Source organism: Cervus canadensis, chromosome 3 (assembly GCF_019320065.1).
Source record: "Cervus canadensis isolate Bull #8, Minnesota chromosome 3, ASM1932006v1, whole genome shotgun sequence".
NCBI classification, from domain to species: domain Eukaryota; kingdom Metazoa; phylum Chordata; class Mammalia; order Artiodactyla; family Cervidae; genus Cervus; species Cervus canadensis.
Genome location: NC_057388.1, coordinates 6,793,963 through 6,819,330, shown reverse-complemented (window position 1 = coordinate 6,819,330; position 25,368 = coordinate 6,793,963). Strand labels below are relative to the sequence as shown.

Genomic DNA, 25,368 nt, shown 5'->3' with positions numbered 1-25,368 from the left:
AGCTGCGGGCCGGCGGGCGGGGACCCCCGGGAGGCCTGACTCTACCAGCTCCCCAGTACCTCCTGGCACAGTTCGGGCAGTCTCTGCGCGGGGAGCCTCCGTGGCCGGAGTCCAGTTTTCGGGAATCACTCTGCCGGTGAGGCGACTCGGTGCGGGGACGCGGGGCCACCGGCGGGGAGGGTGCGCGGGTACGCTGTGCCGGGAGAGCGCACGCGGAGCGAGTGCGCGGAGCGAGCGCGGGGAGGACGTTTTCCGAGGGTGTGCGGGGAGAATGTCCCGGGAGGAGGTGCGGGGAGACCGCGCGCGGAGGAAGTGACAGGAGGGTGTGCGGGGAGGGCGCGCGCGCAGAGGAAGTGCGGGGAGGATGTTCCGGGAGGGTGTGCGGGGAGACCGCGCGGAGAGGACGTGACAGGAGGCTGTGCGGGGAGGATGTTCCGGGAGGGTGTGCTGGGCGAGCGCGCGCGGAGGACGTGACAGGAGGCTGTGCGGGGAGGATGTGCTGGAGGGAGGGCGCTCATCCTTGCCTCCGCCGCTCGGGTGTCCGGACTCCGCCAGGATGCTGGGTCCACCTGGTGCATGAAATCCGCAGCCCAAACCGAGCGAGATGGGTCCTGGGACACCTGGAGCGTCCCCTTCTCGTGAGGGGAGAGGGGAAACGACGTTTTAGAGAAGGACTGTTACCAGACCTGGAGAGTTAAAATGAACTCGGGTGTGTGCGTTGAGCCAACAGATTAAGTGTCACAGCGTAAAATACTGGCGTCAAGGTGTCCGGCAACTCAAAAGAGAAACTTCACAGTTAAAGTATCTGACACAAACATGATTTGCACCGGGGGGAGGTATGTTTGCAGTTCTTGTAAGCGGCAGGTTGCTTTTAGACGGGCAAGTGGGGCCGCCTCTCCAGCTCTGGGGTCTGGGCGTGTCCGGGAAGTCAGTCACCGCCCGCAGCCTTCTCCTACCCGCTCTTTCCCAGCCCTGGCCGTCTTTCGCTCTCCTCACCAGAGGTCAGCTCTGCCCTGTGCAGTTCCCCGCTGATGGTGACTTGCAGAGAAACCCACTCTGAAATCCAGGCTGGAACGCGGCCATATCCTGTAAGGCTGGCTCCAGGCGGCGTGACCCTGCGCTCTGAACTCTGTTTTCCGTCCTCCTGGCTGCCTCTCCGTCCCCGTGCCCTGCCTAGCCTGGTCTCCCTTCGCACATCTTCCCCCTCTTTCTGTGTTTCCGGATCAGAGAACTTTGATTCCATTCATTGGCTGTGGCCCTGGCTTTTTAAAGATTTGCATTTTTCCTGAATAGAAAGAAGCGATGCCCAGTGGGTTTCCCACCCTGCCAACCCCTCCCAGGACTGCCTTGCCCTTCACTCGGCTTGCCTGACTCTAAGCAGAGGGCCCCCTCTCCCACTTCTGGGCCAATTTTCCATGATTCCCACCCCTCCTTTTAGAGGCCAAACTGACCTTTTGGTTGTCTTTCTACATTCGCTTGGAGACTGCAGACTAATTCAAACAGGTTTATCAGACATGAATTATATTTTTTATTCCAGTACTCTCAACCCTGGTAGGCACTGAAGTAGCACTTTAGTTGAGACAAAGTAGTTATTCTTTACGTTGGCTTTTGTCCAAGTGAACTTTCTCATTGTCATAAAATTAATACAAATTCATTATTTTTTTTAAACAGAATATATAACAAGATATATATATATATAACAAATAAATAAAAACTTTCAGTTTTTCTGCTTCCTAAAGATAAACCCTGAACATCTTTCTGTCTTTCCCTCCCTCTTTGCTCTCATACACACACACACATTTGCTTTTGAAATATGTTCATTCAAAAAAATTAAAAAACGTTTACACACTAATCTATATGCCCAAAGTAATTCGCCTGTCTGAATTGGATTAAATAGGTTAAAACTAAAATAAAACAGAACAACAACAAATACAAAACAAGAAAACCAAAACCAGCTGCCAGCTGGAGGGCTTTTTAATTTTGCAAGTTGGATCTAGCAGAGCTAGAGTGATGACCCAGTTAAGGAAGTGGTGCTGGTGGTTTAGTCGCTCAGTCCTGTCTGACTCTTGCGACCCCAGGGACTGTAGCCCGCCAGGCCCCTCTGTCCATGGGATTCTCCAGGCAAGAATACTGGAGTGGGTTGCCATGTCCTCCTCCAGAGGATCTTCCCCACCCAGGAATAGAACCCAGATCTCCTGCATTGCAGGCAGATTCTTCACCAACTGAGCTCTGAGGGAAGCCCCTCTAAGGAATGGGTGGGGTCAAACTAGGTTACATCCTGTCTCATAGAAGAGCAACAGTCAATGGAGAAATTGAAACACTCTCTGGACTGGCCTCAGTTAGGAACCAGAGTGTGAATTTCAGAACCTTTGCCTTCTCTTCACTGATGGTTGGCAAGAAGGTGAGTGATGGCCTCCTGTATCTCATGTGGAAATGTTGCCAAGCTCTTGGCTCCCAGTCCACCAATGCTGAATAGAAAGATGAGACAGTTTGGAGGAAATAGAAGTGACTTTATTCCGTTTGCTGGGCAAGGGGGAGAGCACAGCAGGTTAGCACCTCAAGTACTATGCTTCCCTTCTAGGGGAGCCGAGAGGCTTTATATAGCCTGGGTCTCATCGTCTAGGGTAGATGATAAGGCTCAAAATGATGAGGGTCTCACCTTCTTCTTGCATTATTTCAAAGCAGTCACAGCTGGCGACAGGCTGCCTGGTAATTGGGTCCGTTTGTCTCTGGGTTATGAGCTTCCCTTGTGGTTCAGCTGGTAAAGAATCTACCTGCAATGCAGGAGACCTGGGTTCAATCCCTGGGTTGGGAAGATCCCCTGTAGAAACGGAAAGGCTACCCACTCCAATATTCTGGCCTGGAGAATTCCAGGGACTGTATAGTCCAGTCAGTCAGTCAGTTCAGTCACTCAGTCCTGTCCGACTCTTTGCGACCCCACGGACTGCAGCACACCAGGCCTCCCTGTCCATCACCAACTCCCGGAGTTTACTCAAACTCATGTCCATTGAGTCGGTGATGCCATCCAGCCATCTCATCCTCTGTCATTCCCTTCTCCTCCTGCCCCCAGTCTCCCCCAGCATCAGGGTCTTTTCCAACCAGTCAGTTCTTTGTATCAGCTGGCCAAAATATTGGAGTTTCAGCTTCAGCATCAGTCCTTCCAATGAATATTCAGGACTGATTTCCTTTAGGATGGACTGGTTGGATCTCCATGCAGTCCAAGGGACTCTCAAGCATCTGCTCCAACACCACAGTTCAAAAGCATCAATGGTGCACGCATTTCTCAGCCAAGATGAATTCCAATGAGAAGGACTCTGGGAGGTCGGTAGGAGTTGTGGGGTCTCCTTTGACCTTTCCTGAATTCTTCTGGTGGGTGGTGGCTTGTTCTTTGAACCTTACCAGGACCTCCTGTCATAAAATAACTCTTGGCAAATGGTTACTGTGGTGTCTGGCCAGCATGGACAGTTTCAGTCTGTTTCTCCCAACAGTGACTTTGCCTCTTAATGCTAAACTCTGCTCTTCGGGCAAGATTGATGCTGGTTTTGCACATACACAGGATGCTGGAGTGTGTTATCCACGGGGCAAGGGCATCTAGGACTCCACTCTACAGGGAAGGTCACAGTGCCCTTTTGTGAACACGTGTGCACCTTTGGCTTAGAACATCACATTCTGCTACTGGGTGAGACAGTGCTTTGAGGGTTAACTCCCTGTCTCTTTGCTTGTTACCAGTAGTAAACACTCCTGCTTTAACCAAAAGCGCCTGGTGTGTTCAGAGGCTCAGCACCCCTGGCATTGGGTCCGTTGAGTCCCCTAGCATGTGGCAAAGAGTCGACAGGACTGAGACAACAATCGGGAAGCCTTGTGCTCACAGCGAAGCCTCGGGACCTACGAGCCCAGAGCCAGGTTCTGAGTTCTCTGGGAGGCAGAGCCTCTGGGCTTGGAATCTAGTGGAACCCTCCTGTTTAGAGAACAGAGGGTCCTAGAAAGTGAGAGGGGCTGTCTTCAGAATGCCTGCAGCCCTTGGGACAGTGTTAGAAGAAATGTTTTCTAAAACTGACTCCAGGACAACCCCATCCTCAGGTGCAGGGTCTAACCCATGGAGCCTGCCATGCTGTGGGAAAGCCATCAGCTCTTCCGGAAGCCCCAGACTAGCTGACCAGACTGGACCACTGACCAGTGACCATACTGCCACCCTGACCCCTGCTGACCCCAGTTAGATTAGACCTGTGAATGACAGAGTTGAAAGTCAATGCTTCTCCAGTAACTGACCCAGAATTCCTACCTGCCCCGTTTCCGCAAGCACTTCCACCTTGAGTGATGCCTGTGGGCATCTTGTGTGGGAAGCCGGTGCCTCTGATGAAACATTCAGATTGGTACATCATGTGGCCTTCCTTCCCTGTAAATCCACTGGACACAGGCATCCCTTACAGCCTCATCTGAATACCACCTTCCAGCCCTTAGGATTCACCTCCTGGATCCAGGATGCACCAAACTTTCCTGTTGTGATTGCATCTCTGCTCACCCTCTGTGCAGGGATCACATGTTGGGGAAGAAAAACTTCTACCCACTTAGATTCTATTCTTGTTGTTGTTCAGTTGCTAAGTCTTCTGCATAGAAGTTAAATAAGCAGGGTGACAATATACAGCTTTGATGTACTCATTTCCCAAGTTTGAACCAGTCTGTTGTTGCATGTCTGGTTCTAACCATTGCTTCTTGAGCTGCATACAGGTTTCTGAGAGACAGGTAAGGTGGTCTGGTATCCCCATCTCTTGAAGAATTTTCCACAGTTTGTTGTGATCCACACAGTCAAAGGCTTTAGCATAGTGAGTGAAGCAGAAGTAGATGTTTTTCTCTAATTCTCTTGCTTTTTCTATGACCCAGCAAATGTTGGCAATTTGATCTCTGGTTCCTCTGCCTTTTCTAATCCCACCTGGTGCATCTGGAAGTTCTCAGTTCATGTACCGCTGAAGCCTAGCTTGAAGGATTTTGAGCATTACTTTGCTAGCACATGAGATGAGCACAATTGTAAGGTAGTTTGAACATTCTTTGGCATTGCCCTTCTTTGGGCAATGATTCTATTCTTGGAGACTGCAAATTAAAGACAGATTAGCAAGAGAACAGACAGATTTGAATTTATATGTGTACGGGAGAATTCAGAGAAAAATGCAGTCTTGGGAGGTGGTTAGAATCTGGGGCTTATATATCATCTTAATGGAAGTGGGGAGAGGCAGAGAGGCACCTGGGAGAGAAAATGCCTTCTTAGAAGAGGGTGGGGCAGAAAGGGCACTTATGCAAACACCGAGGACTTTGGAGAGAGGAGTGGTCACTTGAGAGAGACAAGCAATAAGATAGGACAATATCTGTTTGGGTTTTTTTTCAGAGAAGAGGAGGTTAGTTTTTTCTAGGAGGGGTACTGACATGTTTGGAATTCCCAAGGTTCAGGCATGTAACGGCTTTCAGGACCTCAAAGTCTTGAGCTCAGAATGGTTGTTAGGTAACAATGGCTTATTCTGGAGCCCTTTGTGTGGCTTTACTATGAAAGCCTCTGACTGTCATTCACTGCATCCAAGATTTCAGAGCCCCCCAGTCACCTCCAGGATGGGGTCACGTCGTTGGTGCTGACACCTGGCTGCCCTTGCGCCTGGCCCCTGACCAGCACCCAAGTCACCCCTCTCCACCCTGAGCCGGCTCAGCTGCTTGTCTCTGCATCCTCCACATATCTCATGGGGTGTCATGTCTCCTCGCTGTAAATAGTTTGTCCTGTCCTCTCTGCTGATCTTTTCCTGGCTATTCCTAGGAATCCGGGTAAGAAACGACTCATTCCTCCCGTCGAACTAGAAAAGTCTGTATCTTTACCTGGTTCTCCCTAGCCAACAGGCATTGGAGTTCACATTCACACATGTTTACTACACTGGACTCAGAGTGTTGCATCTTGTCCTGTCTCTACAGATCACACACTACAACATGTGCTGATACTAACCTTAACAGGTACACCTGTTGGTGATTTTACTTGAATGACTAATGAGGGCAATTCTTAGCACCTTCTGCTATCTTACAGATAAATAGAAAGGCATTGTAGTTGTTCAGTTGCTAAGTCATGTCCAACTCTGTGACCCCACGGATTGCAGCATACCAGACTTCCTCGTGTTTCACCATCTCCTAGAGTTTGCTCAAGCTCATGTTCATTTAGTTGGTGATGGTATCCAACTATCTCATCCTCTGTCACCCCCTTCTCCTCTTGTCTTCAATTTTTCCCAGCATCAGGGTCATTTCTAAGAGTCGGCTTAGAAATCAGGTGGCCAAAGTATTGGAGTTATAGCTTTATCATCAGTCCTTCCAGTGAATATTCAGGGTTGATTTCCTTTAGGATTGACTTGCTTGATCTCTTGACTATCCAAGGGACTTGGAAGAATCTTCTCCAACCCCACAGTTGGGAAGCATCAGTTCTTTGGCATTCAGCCTTTTTTATGGTTCACTTCACATTTGTACATGACTACTGGAAAAACCATAGCTTTGACTATATGGACTTTTGTCAGCAAAGTGATGTCTGCTATTTAATATGCTGTTTAGGTTTGTCATAGCTTTCTTTCCAAGAAGGAAGCATCTTTTAATTCCATGGCTACAGTCACTGTCCACAGTGATTTTGGAGCCCAAGAAAATAATCAGGCTTTAGCATAGTGAGTGAAGCAGAAGTAGATGTTTTTTCTGGAATTCGCTTGCTTTTTCTATGACCCAACGAATGTTGGCAATTTGATCTCTGTTCCTCTGCCACTTCTAAATCCATCTTGTACATCTGGAAGTTCTCCATTCACTGCTGAAGCCTAGCTTGAAGGATTTTTATTGTTACCTTGCTAGCATGTGAAATGAACATAATTGTATGGTAGTGTGAACCTTCTTTGGCCTTGCCCTTCTTTAGGATGAAAGCTGACATTTTCCAGTCCCATGGTCACTGCTGGGTTTTCCAAATTTGCTGGCATATTGAGTGTGAACCTTAACAGCATCATCTTTTGGAATTTTAAATAGCTCATCTAGAATTCTATCACCTCCACTAGCTTTGTTCATAGTAATGTTTCCTAAGGCCCACTTGACCTCACACACCAGGATGTCTGGCTCTAGGTGAGTGACTGTACCATCATGGTTAGATGGGTCATTGAAACCTTTTTTGTATTGTTCTCTGTATTCTTGCCACCTCTTGTTAATCTCTTCTGCTTCTGTTAGGTCCTTGCGATTTCTGTCCTTTGTTGAGCCCATCTTTGCATGAAATTTCCCTTGGCATTTCCAATTTTCTTGAGATCTGTAGTCTTTCCCATTCTATTGTCTTCCTCTACTTTGCATTGTTCACTTAAGAGCTTCTTATCTCTCCTCTCTGGAACTCTGCATTCACATGGGTGTATCTTTCACTTCCTCCCTTGCCTTTTGCTTCTGAGTTACTAAAAAGGTGAAGTAAAAGTATGAGGCAAGTGCCTGAACTCCCCCTGACGTTGCCGCTCCGGCCACAGCTGTGCTGGGTGGACGGGGCGGGCAGGGCCAGATGGCACCTCTTGTGGGTGGACGGCACTGTGGTGCTGATTCAGTGCCGGGTTTGTGCAAGTCAGCTTTCCTCCGCCACGGAGGAAGTGAAGCAGTTGCTGCACAAGTATTCACCTGGGGTGATGCCCAGGCTGAAAGTCACTTGTACAACATCAAGAGTGTGCCTTAGGAAATACAGAAGCGTATTGTCTGTTGGAGGAAACAGGTGCATGATAGCGTTAATTCAGTAAAGCAAATGAAAAAACAGTTGGCGAAAATGTTCCCTAAATTCTCTGAATGAGCTTGCCAATGATGACTTCTAGTTGTGCTGCGCAAGGGCTTCGCTGGTGACTCAGATGGTAAAGACTCTCCCTACAAAGCAGGAGATGCAGGTTCTATCCCTGGGTTGGGAAGATCCCCTGGAGAAGGAAATGGCAACCCACTCCAGTATTCTTGTCTGGAGAATCCCGTGGACAGAGGAGCCTGGCAGGCTACAGTCCATAGGGTTGCAAAGAGTCAGACACGACTGCATGACTTACACTTTCAATACTCTAAAGTTGTGACCTGAGTTGAACCGACTGCAGTGGAACCATGGAGGGCTCCCTCTCTCTTCATCTGCATTAAACCTCAGGGGGACAGACTTTGGCCTCGATGGTGAAGGACCTATTTTCTGATTCCTTTGATGGTTGAAAAAAATAATGCATCTTCTTGACAAAAGAAAACAACAACAACACAACTTAAAAGTTGGGAACTAAGTTTTGTTTGATGGCCTTACTGAGGACTTAAGTTCAGGGAACAGCCTTTCAGGTAGCTGTGAGGAATGCTCCAAAGAGGTAAGAGTGGACCCAGGGTTTATAGGAGTTCTGCTGAGAGCAAAACAAAAACCAGACATTTAAGTTGAACATCAGAAGATTACAGGCAATCATAGAAACCAGACATCTCAAGTTAATGATCTCAGTGCTTTTCTATGTACAGGAAGATGTAAGAGGCTGGGCTCCTTGAAATCATTCATCTGATGTTCATCTTAACCACCTAGGGCCAACGTCTTGTTTTTCTCCATCCTGAGTTTCCTGGGGTGCCACATGGGGATGGCTGCCTTGGCTGAGGACTTGATGGAGGCAACATTGTTTACAGCAGTGGCTGGTGACATCTTTTTACCCACAAGCTTCACATACACATTAAAGGATTTATTTATTTGGCTGCACCAGGTCTTAGCTGCAGCCTGTGGGATGTAATTCCCCAACCGGGGCCCCTACATGGGGAGCTCCGAGTCTTTGCCCCTGGACCACTGGGGAGGTCCCCTACACATTTTTATTAACTTGAAAATTCCTTCTGAAATTCCACCTTTGCATGGTTCCCTGAGTGGTTATTCTTAAACATCACCAGGGTCTCCTTTTACAGAAGTGGGATGCTCACCTTGCTGGTGGCCTGCAGAATAAGGGTGAATCTGAGTGAGCAACCAGTCTGCCCGTGACAGCCGTGTGGCTCTTGGATTCTGTCTGTTCCAGCTGGTCTGAGGGCAAGTGAATTGAGAGGGGAGGGACTTCCTTCACCCCCTCCCCATCTTTGACCTTTCGGTGGGTGGGTGGGGTAGCCGTATCATTTATCCTCCACACCCAGCTCCTTCTGAGAGTGAAATGCGGCTCTGGTGGTTGTACCAGGATTCTTTAGGCAAACGTGCATGCATGTTCACTCCATGTGAACATCTTAAGGTATTTAGTGAGGAAGTTACCAGTTAGAACATTGCAAAGGCTCTAATCTTCTCTGTACAGAGCTGGTTAAATAAAGCTTTCTCGTCTGCAGGGCCAGGCCCTGGCCCCAGGAGGAGTTGTCTTGGGGGTGGGGAGCTCACAGCCTGGAGGGGTGAGTCTAAGGAGAAGCCTTCCACACTTCAGGAAGGAGCTGAGGTCAGGGGCGGCAGAGGGCAAGGATAAGACAGAGAAAATGGATTCTCTGCTTCAGAGGCAGGGAGAGAACTGGGCTAGAGAGGAACACTAGCAAGTCCAGACAGGATGCCTTCTCTGTGGCTAAGTTTCAATTCCTGGAAAATAGGGATGGATTCTCCCTGAAGACCCCCTAGTGTACCCTCTGAACTCTGTGATTCAGCTGCGGCCCCATGGGAAGGCGCCTCTCACCCTTCCTCTTTCCCGTACCCGCCTCCCCCACACCACCCCCAGAGGAAGAGCCGGCAGACCGGAGGGGACTGACTCTCCGTGACCCTAGGCCAGACTTCATCTCTCAGGGGACACTGAGGGCCAGTAAGGAAGGCTGTGGGCTGGTGCTCCGGAAGACATGTCTGCACTTACTACAGACAATGAGATGGATCCCAGAGGGGCAGCAGCCACTGCCTGCAGGGCATGTGAAAAGAGTGGCATTTCCTGGAGGCCAGACTTCTTCAGAAACGGCTGCCTGCGTCTCATTTCATCTGTCAGCCTGCTGGATGCTGTAAAGGCAAATTATGCCCTTAGAGTTTGATCACTGAGTACAGTTCTGATTTGTTCTCCCCACACCCACACCATCAAGCAGGGAGTCCTATAGGTGGGCTCAGTTCTGACACGGGCTGCCTGGGGACAGTGTCAGACCCCCAGGCTAGGGGCTCAGTCCAACAAGACTGTCTGCCTTCCCCCACCCTGAGCCCTGCGCCCCCATCACAAGTCTGGGTGGTCACCTGGCTCTGGATGGGAGGTTCTCAACAACCACCCCTGCCCTGCAGTAATTTGCAGTTGACTCAGGCTGCTGGGCTTCCCAGGTGGTACCAGTGGTAAAGAACCCTCCTGCCAATGCAGAAGATACAGATTCGATCCCTAGGTCAGGAAGATCCTCTGCAGGAGGGCGCAGCAACACGCTCCAGTATTGCCTGGAAAATTCCAGGGACAGAGGAGCCTAGAGGGCTACAGTCCATAGGGTTGCAAAGAGTCACACATGACTGAAGTGACTTGGCACGTATACACGCACAGGATGGCGTTTCCTGAGAAGTGTCCTATAAATAAATGTTAAGGGAGGAGGAAGTCCAGGCCACTCTCCAGAAAAATCTGTGTCCCAGAACCAATTATGATAAAACTCTTCGGTCTTCAGCATTTTCTAAAAATGGTCAATATTTAACTGTGTAACAGCAGCCGTCGATCCTTTTCTCCAAAAGGAGACCTTCTGGGCTTTCACTTGGTGGGTTTGGTTTTCTGATAAGTGGCTGGTGGGGTTCCAGGTTGGGAACCTGACCTGGGGATGGTGGGGGTGGCTCACTCACCGCGTTCGCCTCTGACAGGTCCTCAGGCTCAGCTCTGCAGTGTCCGCCTGATTGCCCAGCCCCAGTAAGATAACTGGTTACCTCTCCTGGACGTCCCTCCTTCCAGCTCTGAGTTGGAGCAGGGCGGTGGGTTGATCCATACTTGCCCCATTTCCTTCCCTTCCCTCCATGGCAGGCTCTGGAGAGCTGCTGCCTTTGCTTGCTCCCTTCCTGCCCTGAGCTGGAGGAGAGTTAGGATTCTAGAAGGGTGAGGCAGCCTGGTGTAGTCCGTTGGGTCAGGGCTGTCTTGCCCTGGGGACCGCATGAGATGCCAGCCCGCGCTGACTTTGGGTATATTTCCGCCAGCTCCTCTCTGAAATTAGCAGCCTTCCTGGTTGTATATTCGTGCCTGCATGTGATGCAGAAATGTAGGGTTCCTCTCGAAGGTGCTGGCCTTCCACAGGTTAATGTGGCCTTGCTGACAGAGCGACAGTGGTTCCTATCGGGAGGATTAACTAGTGTTCAGATAATTGAACAAGGAGCCCACTGGACCGTGGTGGCCCTAATGCTGAGGCAGCCCGTGTCAGCAAACTGAAATCTAAGCGATAAATGCCTCAAGGCTGCAAATTCAAAATAGTACGAACAACCGTCACACACAGCCATGCAGGCCTCTTGCTGCAGCCATCAGCCACACACTGGCTTTGCTCCCACTTCTCCGTAGGTCGCTCCCCAGCTCCCTGGGTGACCACTGACTGCAATCGCTGTGCCCTCAGATGAACTCCTGAAATGCTCACTATTACCTTCTCACAGACTCTGCTGTCTTCTCCTAGGGTCCTGCCTCAGCTGAAGGAATGGCCTGCACCGCGGCTGAAACGGAGAAGCCGGAAGATCACAAGTAAGGTGACCTGCGTGCTGCCCGGCCTAGGCTGGTGGTGATGGCCTTGAGCCCACAGTGTTCTAGGAGCTGAGGCGTGGACGCCTTGGTTCTCGGGTCTGAGCCCGAGCGGGGTCAGGGGGACTGAACGCTGGGTTGGCTGGCAGCTGAGCTGGCTGAGAACGCCTGGTACCCCATGTGGGCAGCTGCTTGTAGCCGTGGTGTGTTTGTCCCTCAAGGATGCCAACGCTCAGACCTATATCCACGGGGGTTTCCTTACTCCTGGAAACTTTTTCTTTTTGTGAGCTAAGTTTTATTTGGGGCAAAAAGAGGACTGAAGCTTGGGAGGCAGCACCTCAGATAGCTCTGAGAGGCCGCTCCAAAGAGGCTGTTGGGGAGGTCAATACATAAGATTTCGGGGAAGGGGCAGCTCAGTGCAATCCAACACTTACTTGACAAGAGGCTTTCTCCTCTTGGACACTTTCTGAGTCACAGTCCCTGCTGCCCTCCCAGCTTTCTTGGTTCTGACTTTCAAATACTTTCCTTATTTCTTTGCAGTTGTTCATTATCCACTGTGTGATTCACATGGCCACTCTTTTATGTATATTAGTGCATTGCTGGTATTGATGAAAAAAAATTAATAGTCAATCTGAGAAAAAAATGGAAAATTGTATTCCAGTTAGCCTGAGTATTATAACCCAGGAGATGGTTTTTCAAAAAGCTCTGAGGACTGTTTTGCCTAGAAGAGGTCAAAGGTTTTGAGACAAAGTGTAGTAACATCAAATGATGTATTACTGGGGCTTCTCAGGTGGCGCTTGTTGTGGTTAAGAACCCACCTGCCAATGCAGGAGATGTCTGAGACGGGGGTTCGATCTCTGGGTCGGGGAGATCCCCTGGAGAAGGGCATGGCAACCTCCTCTGGTATTCCTGCCTGGAGAATCCCATGGTCAGAGGAGGCTGGCAGGCTGCAGTCCATAGAGTTGCAAAGATTGACGACTAAAGAGACAGCATGCCTGCGTGCACGCACACACGACATTTTACTGACAGTTTACACCATCCAGATACACATCCACAGAGCAGCGAGTCGTGGGTTCTCATGACCCCTCACAAGATTAAGAGGGAAGATGATAGCTAAAACCTTTATGGCATTTTGATTCCACTTGTTTGACTTCATATGAATAGAATGCTAGATTTGTAATTTATGTATTCACTCAAAACTTTGATATAGTTCTGGGTATTTTGGCATCGGTATTACTGCTAAATGTCTAGAAAGTTTGTTACCTTGGTGATTTAAAAAGAATTTAAATGAGGCTTGAAACTTCTAAGTCAATTTTGAGAATATAAAGAAATACTATGTTATAAAAAAAATCCAGGAAACATGTTATACAGTATTGTTAACTGAAGTAGAGATTTTGTTTAAATCTAACAAAATTCTATGCTAGTGTTCATTGTTTTCATACCTTATTCAAGATTCATGTGTTCAGTTGCATTGAGTTGCTTGCAACAAATTCTGGTAAATCCTCTTTTCATTTTTATTCTGTTACAAGTATTTTCTAATTTTCCTCTTTATGGTTTCTTAGATACACACATCATTTAAAATGGACATTTTATTTCCAAATATATGGGGTTTTTAAAGTATCTTTGCTATTAATTTCTCATTAAATGCATTCTTCTCTGCAATCAGCCTCTGTGTTTCTTTAGTCTCCTAACTTTACTGGGACTTCCAATGGCTAAGTCAAAGATCTCTATCAGTAAATGTCACACTGCACTTGAAAATGTGAGTTATTTTCAAATATCTTTTGATACTAATTTCTAACATAATTCCACAGTAATAAGAGAACAGACTTTGTATGATTTCAATACTTTTAGACCTCAAGGCCATCCAGTAAGAGAGGAGAAACCCACCAAGTTAACCTAGGAGTCCTGGACAGAGGTAATTGGCCACAAACTCAGCAATTAGTTTGACTTTTGAAACTTAAAAATGACTGAGCCCAAGGAAGAAATGCTTCTGGTTTATAAGCAAAAGTGTGAGCAATTATTAAAGTAATTAGCTTACAGGCCTGGTCTGGCATCTTGGGTCAGCTATTTACTTCAAGATATCATAATTTTCATGTCCTGGTCTGGCAGTATTAATCTTAATCGAAGTCTAAGGAGGCCTAATAGAGTCCCTTCCGAAAATCCTTTATCTGATGTCTTTCCCACATGCATAACCCCCTGGTTGCAGGCCATGGCACGTGTGATCTTCATTCAAAGATAGATTACTTTCATAAGCTTCAGAAACAAACTGTACAATAATGTAGCATAGCAACAAGGAGTCATCTGAGAAATGCATCTTAGGCAGTAAATACAGACCTCAATTAATAATTATTAGATAATTTTATTACCTGATAAAGCTGATGAGAAGGTAAGAGTTTCCAATTTCTGGAGAAATCAGGTAGAAAGAAAAGATAACTATCTTAGTTCTGCTTACTAATGTGTAATTTACGAAATCTCTGTAAGTCATAATTAGCTTAAGGGGAAGAATTTCCTTATGTCTGGAAAACAGGTCCAGTGTTAGGACTCTGAGCCTCCAATGAAGGGGTTCGTATGTTTAATCCCTGGTTGGGAAACTAAGGTCCCATAAGCTGCTTAGCAAGGTGAAAAACAAAATAAGCAACTCCCCCCATCAAAAACAAAAACAAAAAACCACCGACCAGGAATTGAACCCAAGTCCTGGTGGTGAAAGTGCCAAGTCCTAACCACTGGACTAACCACCAGGAGATTACCAAAAAGTCCTTTCTATGGAATCTTTTTGAAGATGAAGCAGTTGATAAATAACAAACGACTTAAAAAGGCAAGGTTAAAGATCTGATTACATTGTATTTGGCAAAGAAACTTGGCTATTTCTGTGACATACAAAATTTTAACATAATAACTAGAATTATGATTGTAAACATTATCAGGATTCTAAGGAGTGGCATATAATTTCTAGAATATGTATATTAGTAATACTTAACCCACACAATGTAACCTAAGAATATTTACCACGACAATGCTTCCCATGTAATTTAACATACCAAATAAGCCTAATGAGTTTAATTTTACTCTCCCTGAGGTGCTTCAGGGGTCCTTTCTGAAGAATCCCAAAGTCAACTTCAGGGAGAATTTGGGAAGTTTGTCAAAATAGTGAAAAAGTTTAAAATACTTGGTTAAATAGGACCTTAGGTCGCTGTGGACCAATACTTAATTCACTTAACCAAAGTGAGAATACAATCTTTCAAAAGCAAATACAGCTCACTTAAAAGGCAAAGATGCATAATCCAGTAGGAAAAACGGCTCGATATTCCAAGAAAACTTTATTTTTTTAAACATTAAAAAAAAGTACTTATTCATTTTTCATTTATTTGACTGCATTTCATCTTAGTTGTGGCATGTGGGAGCTAGTTCCCTGACCAGTGATTAAACCTGGACCCCCTACACTGGGAACACAGAGTCTTAGCCACTGGACCACCAGGAATGTCCCTCCAAGAAAACTTCATTCTCCTAACACAGAGAGAAAACCAAGCTTCTGTTTTGTATCAATTACTCTTAGTAACAAAATATATTTAATTCAATTCAGTCCTACCTCACCATACATAAACTCTTTTCTCAGGATTCCTTTTTCCTAAGAAGGGCTCTCCTTGGTTCTCCTCTGGGAGGTTCCTCAGGAGGTTCTCTGGAGCCTCACACATGTCGGTCACCTGCTCACATCCTAATCCCACATGGATACCTACCCTTTCCTTCCTTCCCCGCAGAGTCTTCAGCCCATTTTCAATTTTGGGGGCTGCCCCGGGAATGGCTCTTGCAGAGATAACTTTAAATGAAATAGTAGGATCCCTAGTGCTTCCAATCATCGACAGCCAAACACACCCTGTCCCCACTGTCCTCTCCCTGATCTCTGCCCCCAAGTTGAGGACCCCGGGGGCTGATGGAGTGGGGATAGTGTGAAGTAAAGGCTGTGAAGGGGACCTGGGCACCAGGTGAGGTGCACACACGGCAGTGACCGCCCCCTCTTTGGTTTCAGGCTCCCTTCCTCATCTGCCAGTCCCTTTTGTAAATGTTTATTTTTATTTATTTGGCTGTGCTGAGTCTTAGTTGCAGCATGTGAGATCTGTCTTAGTTGGCGCATGCAGGATCTCATTACCTGACTAGGGATGGAAACCCGGGCCCTCTGCACTGGGGAGCATGGAGTCTTAGCCACTTGCTCACCGGGGAAGTCTCTCTGCCAGTCCCTTGAGCATGCGACCCAAGACATCTGGGCCAGTTTGACCAATAGCCGTGTTTTTCCCTCCCTGCTGATAAACTCCTGGAATCAGAAGTCAAGTTTCATTCCTTTTGCATCTCACCCATTTCTTTTACAGAGTAGGTGCTCAATGAATATTTGTTAAGCAAATAAAGTGTCAGAATAAAGGAAGATAAAGTCAAGTTTGAAATTGTGTGTAGACTAGAGGAATAGTTTCCAAGTAATATGTCTTTTACTTGTTATTTTAAAGCCCTTTAAAAAAATTGAATCACCGTGGTAGACCTGACGCTATTACAACACTGCAAGTCAATTATACCTCAGTAACAAAAGAAAGTCTGAGCTAGTTCTGTTTGCTATTATGATGTGTCTAATTTACATATTTTTAAATCTTTGCTGGTCTCCAGAGTTACACCCTATTTCCTTCTCCTCTTCCTAGAATGAAAGAGGAAAGAAAGCTTTTGTGTTTTGAAATAAGTGACAAAGCTGTTTTGTCACATCCTATTTTGTCAGTTCCGATGCTTGCCTGGTAATGCTTCTGTTTGTAGTCTGTCTTGTGAACATCCTGAAGGAGACCAAGAACCATAATAATAGTAAAACAATTATCTTTAAAGGAGCTTCAGACGCTGTGGTTTGTGTTGTGACTTCAGAATTTCAGCTTGGCCTTGAGATTCAGCAGGCATTCAGGGAAAGCTTGGGATTTGTCCCAGCTGGATTTGGTCCCCTGGAAAGAGACCCCCTGACTCAGGAGAGTGGGCTTGGCTGAAACTGGTTGGGGTCCAGCATAGACCGTGGCTTGAGCAGATGACCTGTCCTGAGTTAAGACTCCCATCTCTGCCCCAGGGCCGTTCTGTGAGCCAGCCATCAGCACCTCCCCTTTAGAAAAAGACCTGCCTCTCTTTAATATTTTGTTTGCATCTTTAAAAAATTTTTTTAAATTTTTTTCACTTGATAATAATTTTTATTGACATGTCTTAACACAAAAAATAATGCATTTGCATTACAGAAAAATGTTTGCCTCTTTTAGTATTGCTTCTCGACACTGTTGGGCTGTGAATTAACTTGGATGCCATTCTAGGGAAATAGGGGGGAAAGGAAGAAGTGACGAGATGCAGAAGGCAGAGGAGCAAGCGTCTTTGGTCTGGAGGCTGGGTGTCTGCGAGGACCAATGGATGCCAGGAGAACCCGGGCTAGAGGCAGCAGAGAACGGGCACGTGGCCTGGGTCAGCTACACTGTGGTGTTTACAAGCCCCAGGATGCTTAGACCTTCTCCTGCCTGGCTTCTTCTCACAGTTAGATTGAGAAGGAAATGTGATCAGTGGGTTCTGAGCAGAAAGTCTGGCTCAGAAGGAAGAAATAGAAGGTCCTAATTGCTGTGAACTGGGGCCCCGTGCTGCCTCTCTCTTTGCCCCTGGCACTGGGCAGCAGACTTGTGTTTGGGATCTGGAAGGCACAGGTTAGAAGGAGGAGTATCTAAGGCTGCAGATGCAGTCTAGACTTGGGCATCATGTTTAAAAATAAAGTTGTATTGGAACACATCCATACCCATTTGCATGTTGTCTGTGGCCACTTTGATGTGACAACAGCAGGGTGGAGAAGAGGTGACGGAACCCGTATGACCTTCAAGGGAAAAAGTATTTACCATGTGGTCTCCTGTGGGAAATGTTTGCTGACCCCTACTGCCAGCCAGCAGTGTACCATCCGAGAGAAATATAATGTGAACCACACAAAGTTTCAAGCAGCTGCAGAGAAAAAAACAAAATCAAAAGATGTCTTTGCTCATCACTCTCTTTGGATATTGTACCAGCTAAGTGCTGGCTAATGACAAGGAAATGAGAAGGAAAGGCATCAGATTGGAAAAGCCATCTCGGAGTGGGAGGATTATAGGCCATTTTTTTCTTTTATTTCCATGCATATTTCCTGTGATAAGTGTATCATTTTTACCACAAAGCCACATTTATGTGTTGAGTGAGCTTGAGTTTGGTAGCAACTGGCTACACGCTATATGGAGTGAATTGGCATTTTAATCTTTGTACCATTCGGTGCTCTTGTGAGTTCGGTGCTCTTGTGAGTTCTGTCTGATCATCCTCCAAGACCAGCCCTGGAAATGAAGAGGGGGTGAAGGGAAGGAGTGGGGGGAACTGAGATGGAGCAGAAGCCTCTGTAGGTTGGGGTTGTCCTGCTGCTGGGTTCCACGTGCCTCGCTGGCACAGAGCGCCTCAGTGGTCCAGTTGGCCACTGGACGCTGGTTCTATAAACTGTCTCCTTTCCTGTTTTGGGACAGTGACTTGGTACAGCTTTGCAACCCCCATGTAGCCGCAATGAAGGAAGACGTCCTCTACCACCTCGGCCTCAGCACCAGCACGCACGATTTCCCAGCTATGTTTGGAGACGTGAAGGTAAAATGCTCAGGGCTTTGAATTTTGGAATTTGTCCTAAGATCACTAATATTCTTAATGCTCTCATTGAGAGACTAGAAAAGAGCAGACACTGAGTCTTTTCCAGGGGACTGAGGGATAGCAAGGAGGAGCAGTCACCGTGTCTGCTGTCTGTCATTTAAGATATACATCGATTTGTTGAGCTGGTTCCTTCAATGACTTACTTGCTGAATGCAGCTTCCAGGCTCCCCTCGTCCCGAGCCTTGAGTGCCTGGGTCCAGAATTGTCCTCACAGGGGACTTTTAAAGTGGACTAACGTTTAGAATTCTAAACTGAAACAGGCCGCTGACCCTAGATCCAGGGCTGCCTCATGGGATCATAAGGTCATGACCAGGTTATGTCCCACTGGCTGCCTGGTTCTTTCATGATGATGTTTGTTTCAAACTGAGGGACAATTTTCCATTTTCATTCTTCCCTTAAATCTAACCTATACCTTTTTTCCTAGGCTGTAGAAGTTCTTTTTTTTATGTTTAGAGACTAATAATTCTTCGATCATTGAGTCCCTAAGAGTGACTTATTTACTTGTTTTTCTTCTGTAAGCTTTCATGTTTTGCACTTTGCAGACTGCAGGTTCTGTGTCTCTGAGATTTACCTGCTCCGTCCACAGCTACAACTGCCCAAGCCCCCACTGGCCCCTGACTCTTTCTCGAATTGGCCATTGGGTTCTCTGCCGGCAGGTGAAAGAGTGGTTAGAAGTCCATTTTATGAATAGGCTGCTTGCACATCGAGGATCCTGCCCCACCTTATTCTGAACCCAGGCTCCCTCCAGTGGAGCGAGATGCCGCCCACGCAGATGGGTGGGCCCCGGGCTGGCGTGGAGCCTGGATTTTATCCACCCAGGGAGGGCGCGGCGGTCCTGCATTTTGTGCAGCTGACTGCTTCACACTGTTGAGTCCAATAGCACTGAGCTGAGTCCATGAACCAGTGCTTCTTAAATGTGAAGAGTGCTGGAATCGCCAGGGGGCCTCCATAGCACACAAATCTACACAGCAGGTCCGGGGGGAGGCCGGGGAAGGGACCTGCACTTCTAGCAAGTTCCAGGAGATGCTGCTGCAGTGGGGGTCCCACTTTGAGGACCCATGCTCTGCTGATGGGGCTCTGTTTTCTGTCTGCAGTTTGTGTGTATGGGAGGAAGCCCTTCCCGGATGAAGGCCTTCATCAAGTACGTGGCCGTGGAGCTGGGCTTCGCCCCCGCGGGTGCTGACTACCCCAACATCTGTGAGGGCACCGACCGCTATGCCATGTTCAAAGTGGGGCCAGTGCTGTCTGTCAGCGTGAGTACCTGCGCTGGTCGGGGGCCGGCCCCCGGCTCTGCAGGCTCCCCGCCTGCCCTGCACACAGCCCGGCAGAGGGGCCAGGGGTGAGGGGAGCCTGGAGCTGGGGCCCGTCTTCAGGACCTGCCAGTACACACATGGAAACACACATGCACGCCCACCCAGCTGTGTGCACACGGTGGGGGCCCAGGTTGGAAACCAGGAGGACCCGCCTAGAGCGGGCCTCCGAGGAGAGCCAGGACCAGTACCAGGGGCCCCCGCCCTGGCCCCCTCACTGGGACTTACACGTGTGATTCAGCAGTGAGTGAACGTAAATCTCTGGTCTTTCTCGTTTCCCAGTTCTGGTTTCCTTTGTAGGCGGGAGCATTAAGCAAGTGCTTCCATAGAGTAAGGCTGCCCAGAGAGAGGGTGCCCTCGCTCTGAGTAGCTGAGATGTTTGGCAGCTTCAACCACACAGCACACACCTGGGAATCAAGACATGTTCAGATCTGGATACTAATAATCCATGGAAGCACCTCCCACATGCCAGGCTCCATGACAAACACATCCTCCCAGGACTGCTCCGCCTAGGATCAGCTCCGGGTGGATGTGACTCCAGCAGGCCTCTGAAGAAGGGGAGGGTTGGGGTGGAGAGGCCGCAGCCTTCACAGGGCGGAGCCACATGCCGGTCACTGAGGATGGCTGCGGAAGAGCACGTGGAGAAAGGGGAAAATGTGTGCAGGCCTTCCCAGGCCGGAGGGGCTGCTCGTTACCTGGCAACTGCAGGCCCCCTGGTCCTCAGCTGAGATCCGTTCTACCGGCTGTGTGCATCAAACGGGGTCATCCGTTCAACAGCATCATGCAAACCTTCCCCACGTAGTCACAGTTTGTAACTACGTTTGAAGTTCACCTTCTTCACCCTCACTTAGCAACGCACGACCGAGCACACACAGACTCTGCCCGAGCGTGATGCGCGTGTTTCTCCCTGGTTCTAGCACGGGATGGGCGTCCCCTCCATCGCTATCTTGCTGCATGAGCTCATCAAGCTGCTGTACCACGCTCGCTGCTCCGGCGTCACCCTCATCCGCATCGGCACTTCCGGTGGGATAGGTCAGTGTGCAGACCGCCACCGGGCCCTTGCTGGGGGCGAGGGGGGCATCGAGGGGACCCAGAGCTCCGACCTGGGCTGTGCCCAGGATAGCTCAGCAGCAGCAGCAGCAGGTGTGAAAGCAAGTTTGCTTTGTTATTTATCTGGTTTTTTTGGTCCAGCTACTTCTCCCAACCCACACCCCAGAAATAGCTGCAGAAAGATTCCTGGCCACTCGCATGTGAAAACCCGTCCTTTTCGGGTTACACTCTCATGCCTTCTTGTTTGCTTGATTCTCTCTTTTTTTTTTCTTTCTACTTCCTCATTTCTCTGCCTTTCTCCTTCACTTTGCTCACTCCTCCCTATTCTTGCAAGGATGTGAAGTATCTTAAGAGAAAACCTACAGGAAACTCAAAGGGAGAAGAAAGAGAAGGAAAACAAAATTAAGATAAGTGTTCTTAAATTGCCTAAAAGCCCTCAGTGCTCATCATAATTTTTTTTTTTTAACATCACAGAACGCTAAAAATTATGTTGAGTTTTAAGCCAAAGTTGTTGAAACAAACTTGTTTTATGTAAGTTGTCCTGCTTTCAGATGTCCCAACTCAGGGCAGGTTTTTCTACTGAAAAATGGGTTCTGACAATTCTCACTCCCATCAAGGAGCTGGGAGCTGCTGGAAGGAGGCCTGGCCTCTGCATTTGTTTCTGACCGTCTAGGCCTGACCTCCCCTGGATTTATGATAATTTGAAATTTTAGGTTTTCCTGCTATGAACGGGGACTTCTGTAGGCCCTAAACTTCTTGATACATAGTCTCATTTTCCTTTCACTGTGTAGACAGATTGATAGGTAGCATCCCTGTTTGCAGATTGTCATTCAAAGTTTAACGGGGTTCTCAGAAAACACCCCAATGACTAGGGAGGGCCCTGCCCACTTACCTGTGATACCTTCCAATGCCCAGGCTCTCCTTCATGCATGTTGCACCAGTGTTGCCAGAAGCTCCAGCAAACCTTTCCTGAGTTCTTGCTCTGCAGGGATTTTAAAATCAGTAACCAGAGAATGAATTCTGGAGGGAGCAGGGTGGGTTTTGCTGCTGCTGCTGCTGCTAAGTCACTTCAGTCGTGTCCGACTCTCTGCGACCCCATAGACGGCAGCCCACCAGGCTCCCCTGTCCCTGGGATTCTCCAGGCAAGAACACTGGAGTGGGTTGCCATTTCCATCTCCAATGCATGAAAAGTTAAAAGTGAAAGTAAAGTCACTCAGTCGTGTCCAACTCTTAGCGACCCCATGGACTGCAGCCTACCAGGCTCCTCTGTCCATGGGATTTTCCACCCACTGGAGTGGGGTGCCATTGCCTTCTCCAAGGGTGGGTTTTGAGTCTCCCAAAATTGCTCCATAGAATTGGATAGATCAACTAAAGAGCTGGACCCCAAATCCCAAAATAGGAAGAGTGGGTGGGTGGGTGGCACGGGCCCCCACTCGGGAGGAAGCAAAGGAAACGCTGCGGTTCCTGATGGGTGTGAGAAGAGAATTCTGGAATAGCCAACAGGTATCCTGAGAAAGTGCAGGGTCTGTATGCGGAAGAGCAGCTGACCCTGGAGGAGGACTGCACCCTCCAGTTTGAGGCCTGAGCGGCTGGAATGTCCTGGGCGCCATGAGTTCCTGAAAGCTACTGTCTGAGGGTTCTCCAGGCCCACACTTGGGGAGGGGAGACACTTGAGGGGTGTCTGTGTTGAAGCCGCAAGGAGAGTCTAGATGGACACACAGGGGGGTGAGCAGAGTCAGAGCCTGAGGGTTGGTCATATTTTTTAATGTTTCATGAAAGCAGCTGATATAGGGGGTGGGGGCGGGGAGCCCCAGAACAGCTCTCATGGCTTCTTCCTCCTAAATGTCTAGGAAAACCAATATCCCATTAAAGCAAGAAGTGGTGAGAAATGCTAATGGTCAAATCTCAAGCAAAGTTATTAACAGTCCAAAGACCAAGGAGCAGAATTATGTCAGTACAAATGTGGAAACGCCCACAGAAAGCAGATCCTCACCTGGGGTCACTCTTGGAGGGAAGCCAGGGCATCAGGGGCTGGTGACCACAGAAGCCAGTTTTGGGGAGCCCGGAAATTCCTTACACTATTCTTGGCTACTTTTGTTTAACTCAAAACCTTAAATACTTAAAAAAAAAAAAAGTACAGAACAGGGACCAGCTGAACACCTTCTGGTAAAGAGAGCCCCAGAGAGTTCCAGCAGCAACTGTTAAGATGCTGTTCAGTGCGGTGCAGATGCACCGTCAGTTTTCCTTTATTTTTTTGCACTTTTCCCTATTTTCTGTAGCGTCTACCCATTCGTTTCTTTTACCATTAGGAAAAATAAATCTGGTGTAGAAAAGGGATCCTTACCTATTTCTTTTTAGGACCTGACTGACCTTTCAGCGTTCCCGTGCATGGACCAGGCCCTTCCCTTCCCAACCCCCGCCGCCCCATCAGGCGGCGAGACAACTGCTTCTTCCGTCCTTCCTTCAGGTCTGAAGCCCGGCTCTGTGGTCATCACCCGGCAGGCGGTGGACCCATGCTTTAAGCCGGAGTTCGAGCAGATTGTCCTGGGGAAGCGAGAGGTCCGGATCACGGACCTGGACGAGCAGCTGGTACAGGAGCTGCTGCGCTGCTCCGAGGACCTGGGCGAGTTCCCCACAGTCGTGGGCAACACGATGTGCACCTTGGACTTCTACGAGGGTAAGGGGCCCGCTGGTCTCCTGCTGGGGGTCTGCCGCCGTCGTGAGCTTGCTTCTTATGATTTCCATGCAGGCCGGATGCTGGAGGGCAAGCAGGCTGGTCGGGCTCGAAACCATCTCCATGCCTGGGGAATGGGGTGGGCGTGCAGTAGGTGTTTACTGCATGCCCGTGCCGAGTGCTCCACGATTTTCCAGGGCAAGGCCGCCTGGACGGGGCGCTCTGCTCCTACACCGCAAAGGATAAGCAGGAGTACCTGCAGGCAGCCTACGCGGCCGGCATCCGCAACATCGAGATGGAGGCGACGGTCTTCGCCGCCATGTGCAACGCCTGCGGCCTCCGAGGTGGGATCCCTAGGCCGCCATCCCCCCACCCCCACCCTGCTGAAGCCCCCGCTTCTTCCCCGTTCCCACCCAAGTCCTCCCGGAACTACCCGCCCACCCTGCCCCTCAAGGCATGCCTCTGGACCCAGAGCATAGCGCACCTCTGTGCTCTTCAGATTGACACGCGCTTCAAAACAGGATCCGCAGTGTCTCTGCTGGGACTCCGGTGCCACTAAGGGACCAGAAAGATGAGAAAGCTCCCCCCTCAGCTCAGGGTGGCCTTCACTGCCAACTGTACAGTGAATCTGGCCTTCGGAGCTCCTCGGATTTCTGAGTTGCAGTTAACCCATCGCAGTTCCTGGCCTCACCCCTCCAGGCCCAGCTCTGCCTTCCAGAAATCCTGCCATCTCCGTTGTCACATCACCTTGCCTTTCAAGGCAGTACAGGGACCCGAGCTGGTCCTGGGGTTTGCTGAGGGAATCTCTTTGGGATGCAAAGGCAGCTGGAGCATGAGACAATAGGACAGGATGCTGTGCATCCCACGCCTTCTCTTGAGGAGTGGAGGCTGGTCTCCCGGAATTAAGCTAGAAATCCCGCAGTTTGTGCTGACCTGGCGTTTGCTCCCTGCAGCGGCCGTGGTGTGCGTCACCCTCCTCAACCGCCTGGAAGGAGACCAGATCAGCAGCCCCCACGAGGTGCTGGCCGAGTACCAGCAGCGGCCCCAGCGGCTAGTAGGCCAGTTCATCAAGAAGCGCCTGATGTAGGCCTGACACCCCAACATCTATCTAGAGGGCATTTGTGGTTCCTGCAAATAAAATCATTGCCACAGTCTCCTCTGTGTGACTTCCTGGATCCTTTATACAAGAATCTAGGGAACTGATTTCAGGTCAGAGGCAAAGAAAATCCTGCCTTAGCTACGCAGATTTAAAAAAATATATATATATATGTTTAGTTTAGTTTTTGGCTGTTCTGGGTCTTGATTGCTGCGTGGGCTTTGCTAAGTTGTGAGTGGGGGCCTCTCACTATGGTGGGTTGTCTTGTGGAGCACGGGCCTTAGGGCATGCAGGCTTCAGGACTTGTGGCCCACAGGCTCTGGAGCACAGGCTCAATGGTTGTAATGTAGGGGCTTAGCTGCTGCCAGGCAAGTGGGATCTTCCTGGATTGGGGATCTAATTTGTGTCTCCTGCATTGGCAGGCGGATTCTTTATCGTTAAGCCACCAGGGAAGTCCAAGGATTTTTTTTTTTTTAAAGCTTCATTGGAACATGTCCACCACGTTAGCCTGATTTGGGTTTTCTTTAAGAAAGTTCCTCAGTATTTGAAATATTTCTAGGGAAGTTTTTCAGACTTGTAAATACTGATTGTAGTCAGATTTCGCTCACCAAGCGAGACTCAGGTTCACTTTAGCCTGGCAGCAGCCCTGCATCAATGCTTCCGTGTCCCTCAGCTTCCTCCTGGAGTCAAACCCCACCTCTCCCGACTGGAGGCAGAGGGGGATTTGGAGGGCATTACAAGGTGTCCCTTCCTGTCTCAGATGGGTCTGGCAGTAGCTGTTTTTGGGGTGTCCCCAGGTCCCCCAGCCCAGAGGCAGTTGCCCCAGTTGCCTTGTTGGCACATCTACACCTGGTAATGTTTGGTATTAACTCTGTTTTAGGTTCTCAAAGTGGGCTGTTTTCTGACTGCACACCG

At 48.8% G+C, this 25,368-nt stretch overlaps 1 protein-coding gene across 1 annotated transcript; it reads left to right on the top strand.

Annotated features, from left to right (window-relative positions):
• Positions 1-24,508, top strand: UPP1 (uridine phosphorylase 1). The gene is made up of 8 exons (XM_043462546.1): positions 1-136; positions 11,563-11,627; positions 18,149-18,263; positions 19,418-19,576; positions 20,551-20,665; positions 23,151-23,360; positions 23,555-23,701; positions 24,311-24,508. The coding sequence occupies exons 2-8, from the start codon at positions 11,584-11,586 to the stop codon at positions 24,442-24,444; spliced, it is 924 nt and encodes a 307-aa protein (XP_043318481.1). The 5' UTR covers positions 1-136; positions 11,563-11,583; the 3' UTR covers positions 24,445-24,508.
• The last annotated feature ends 860 nt before the right edge of the window (positions 24,509-25,368 follow it).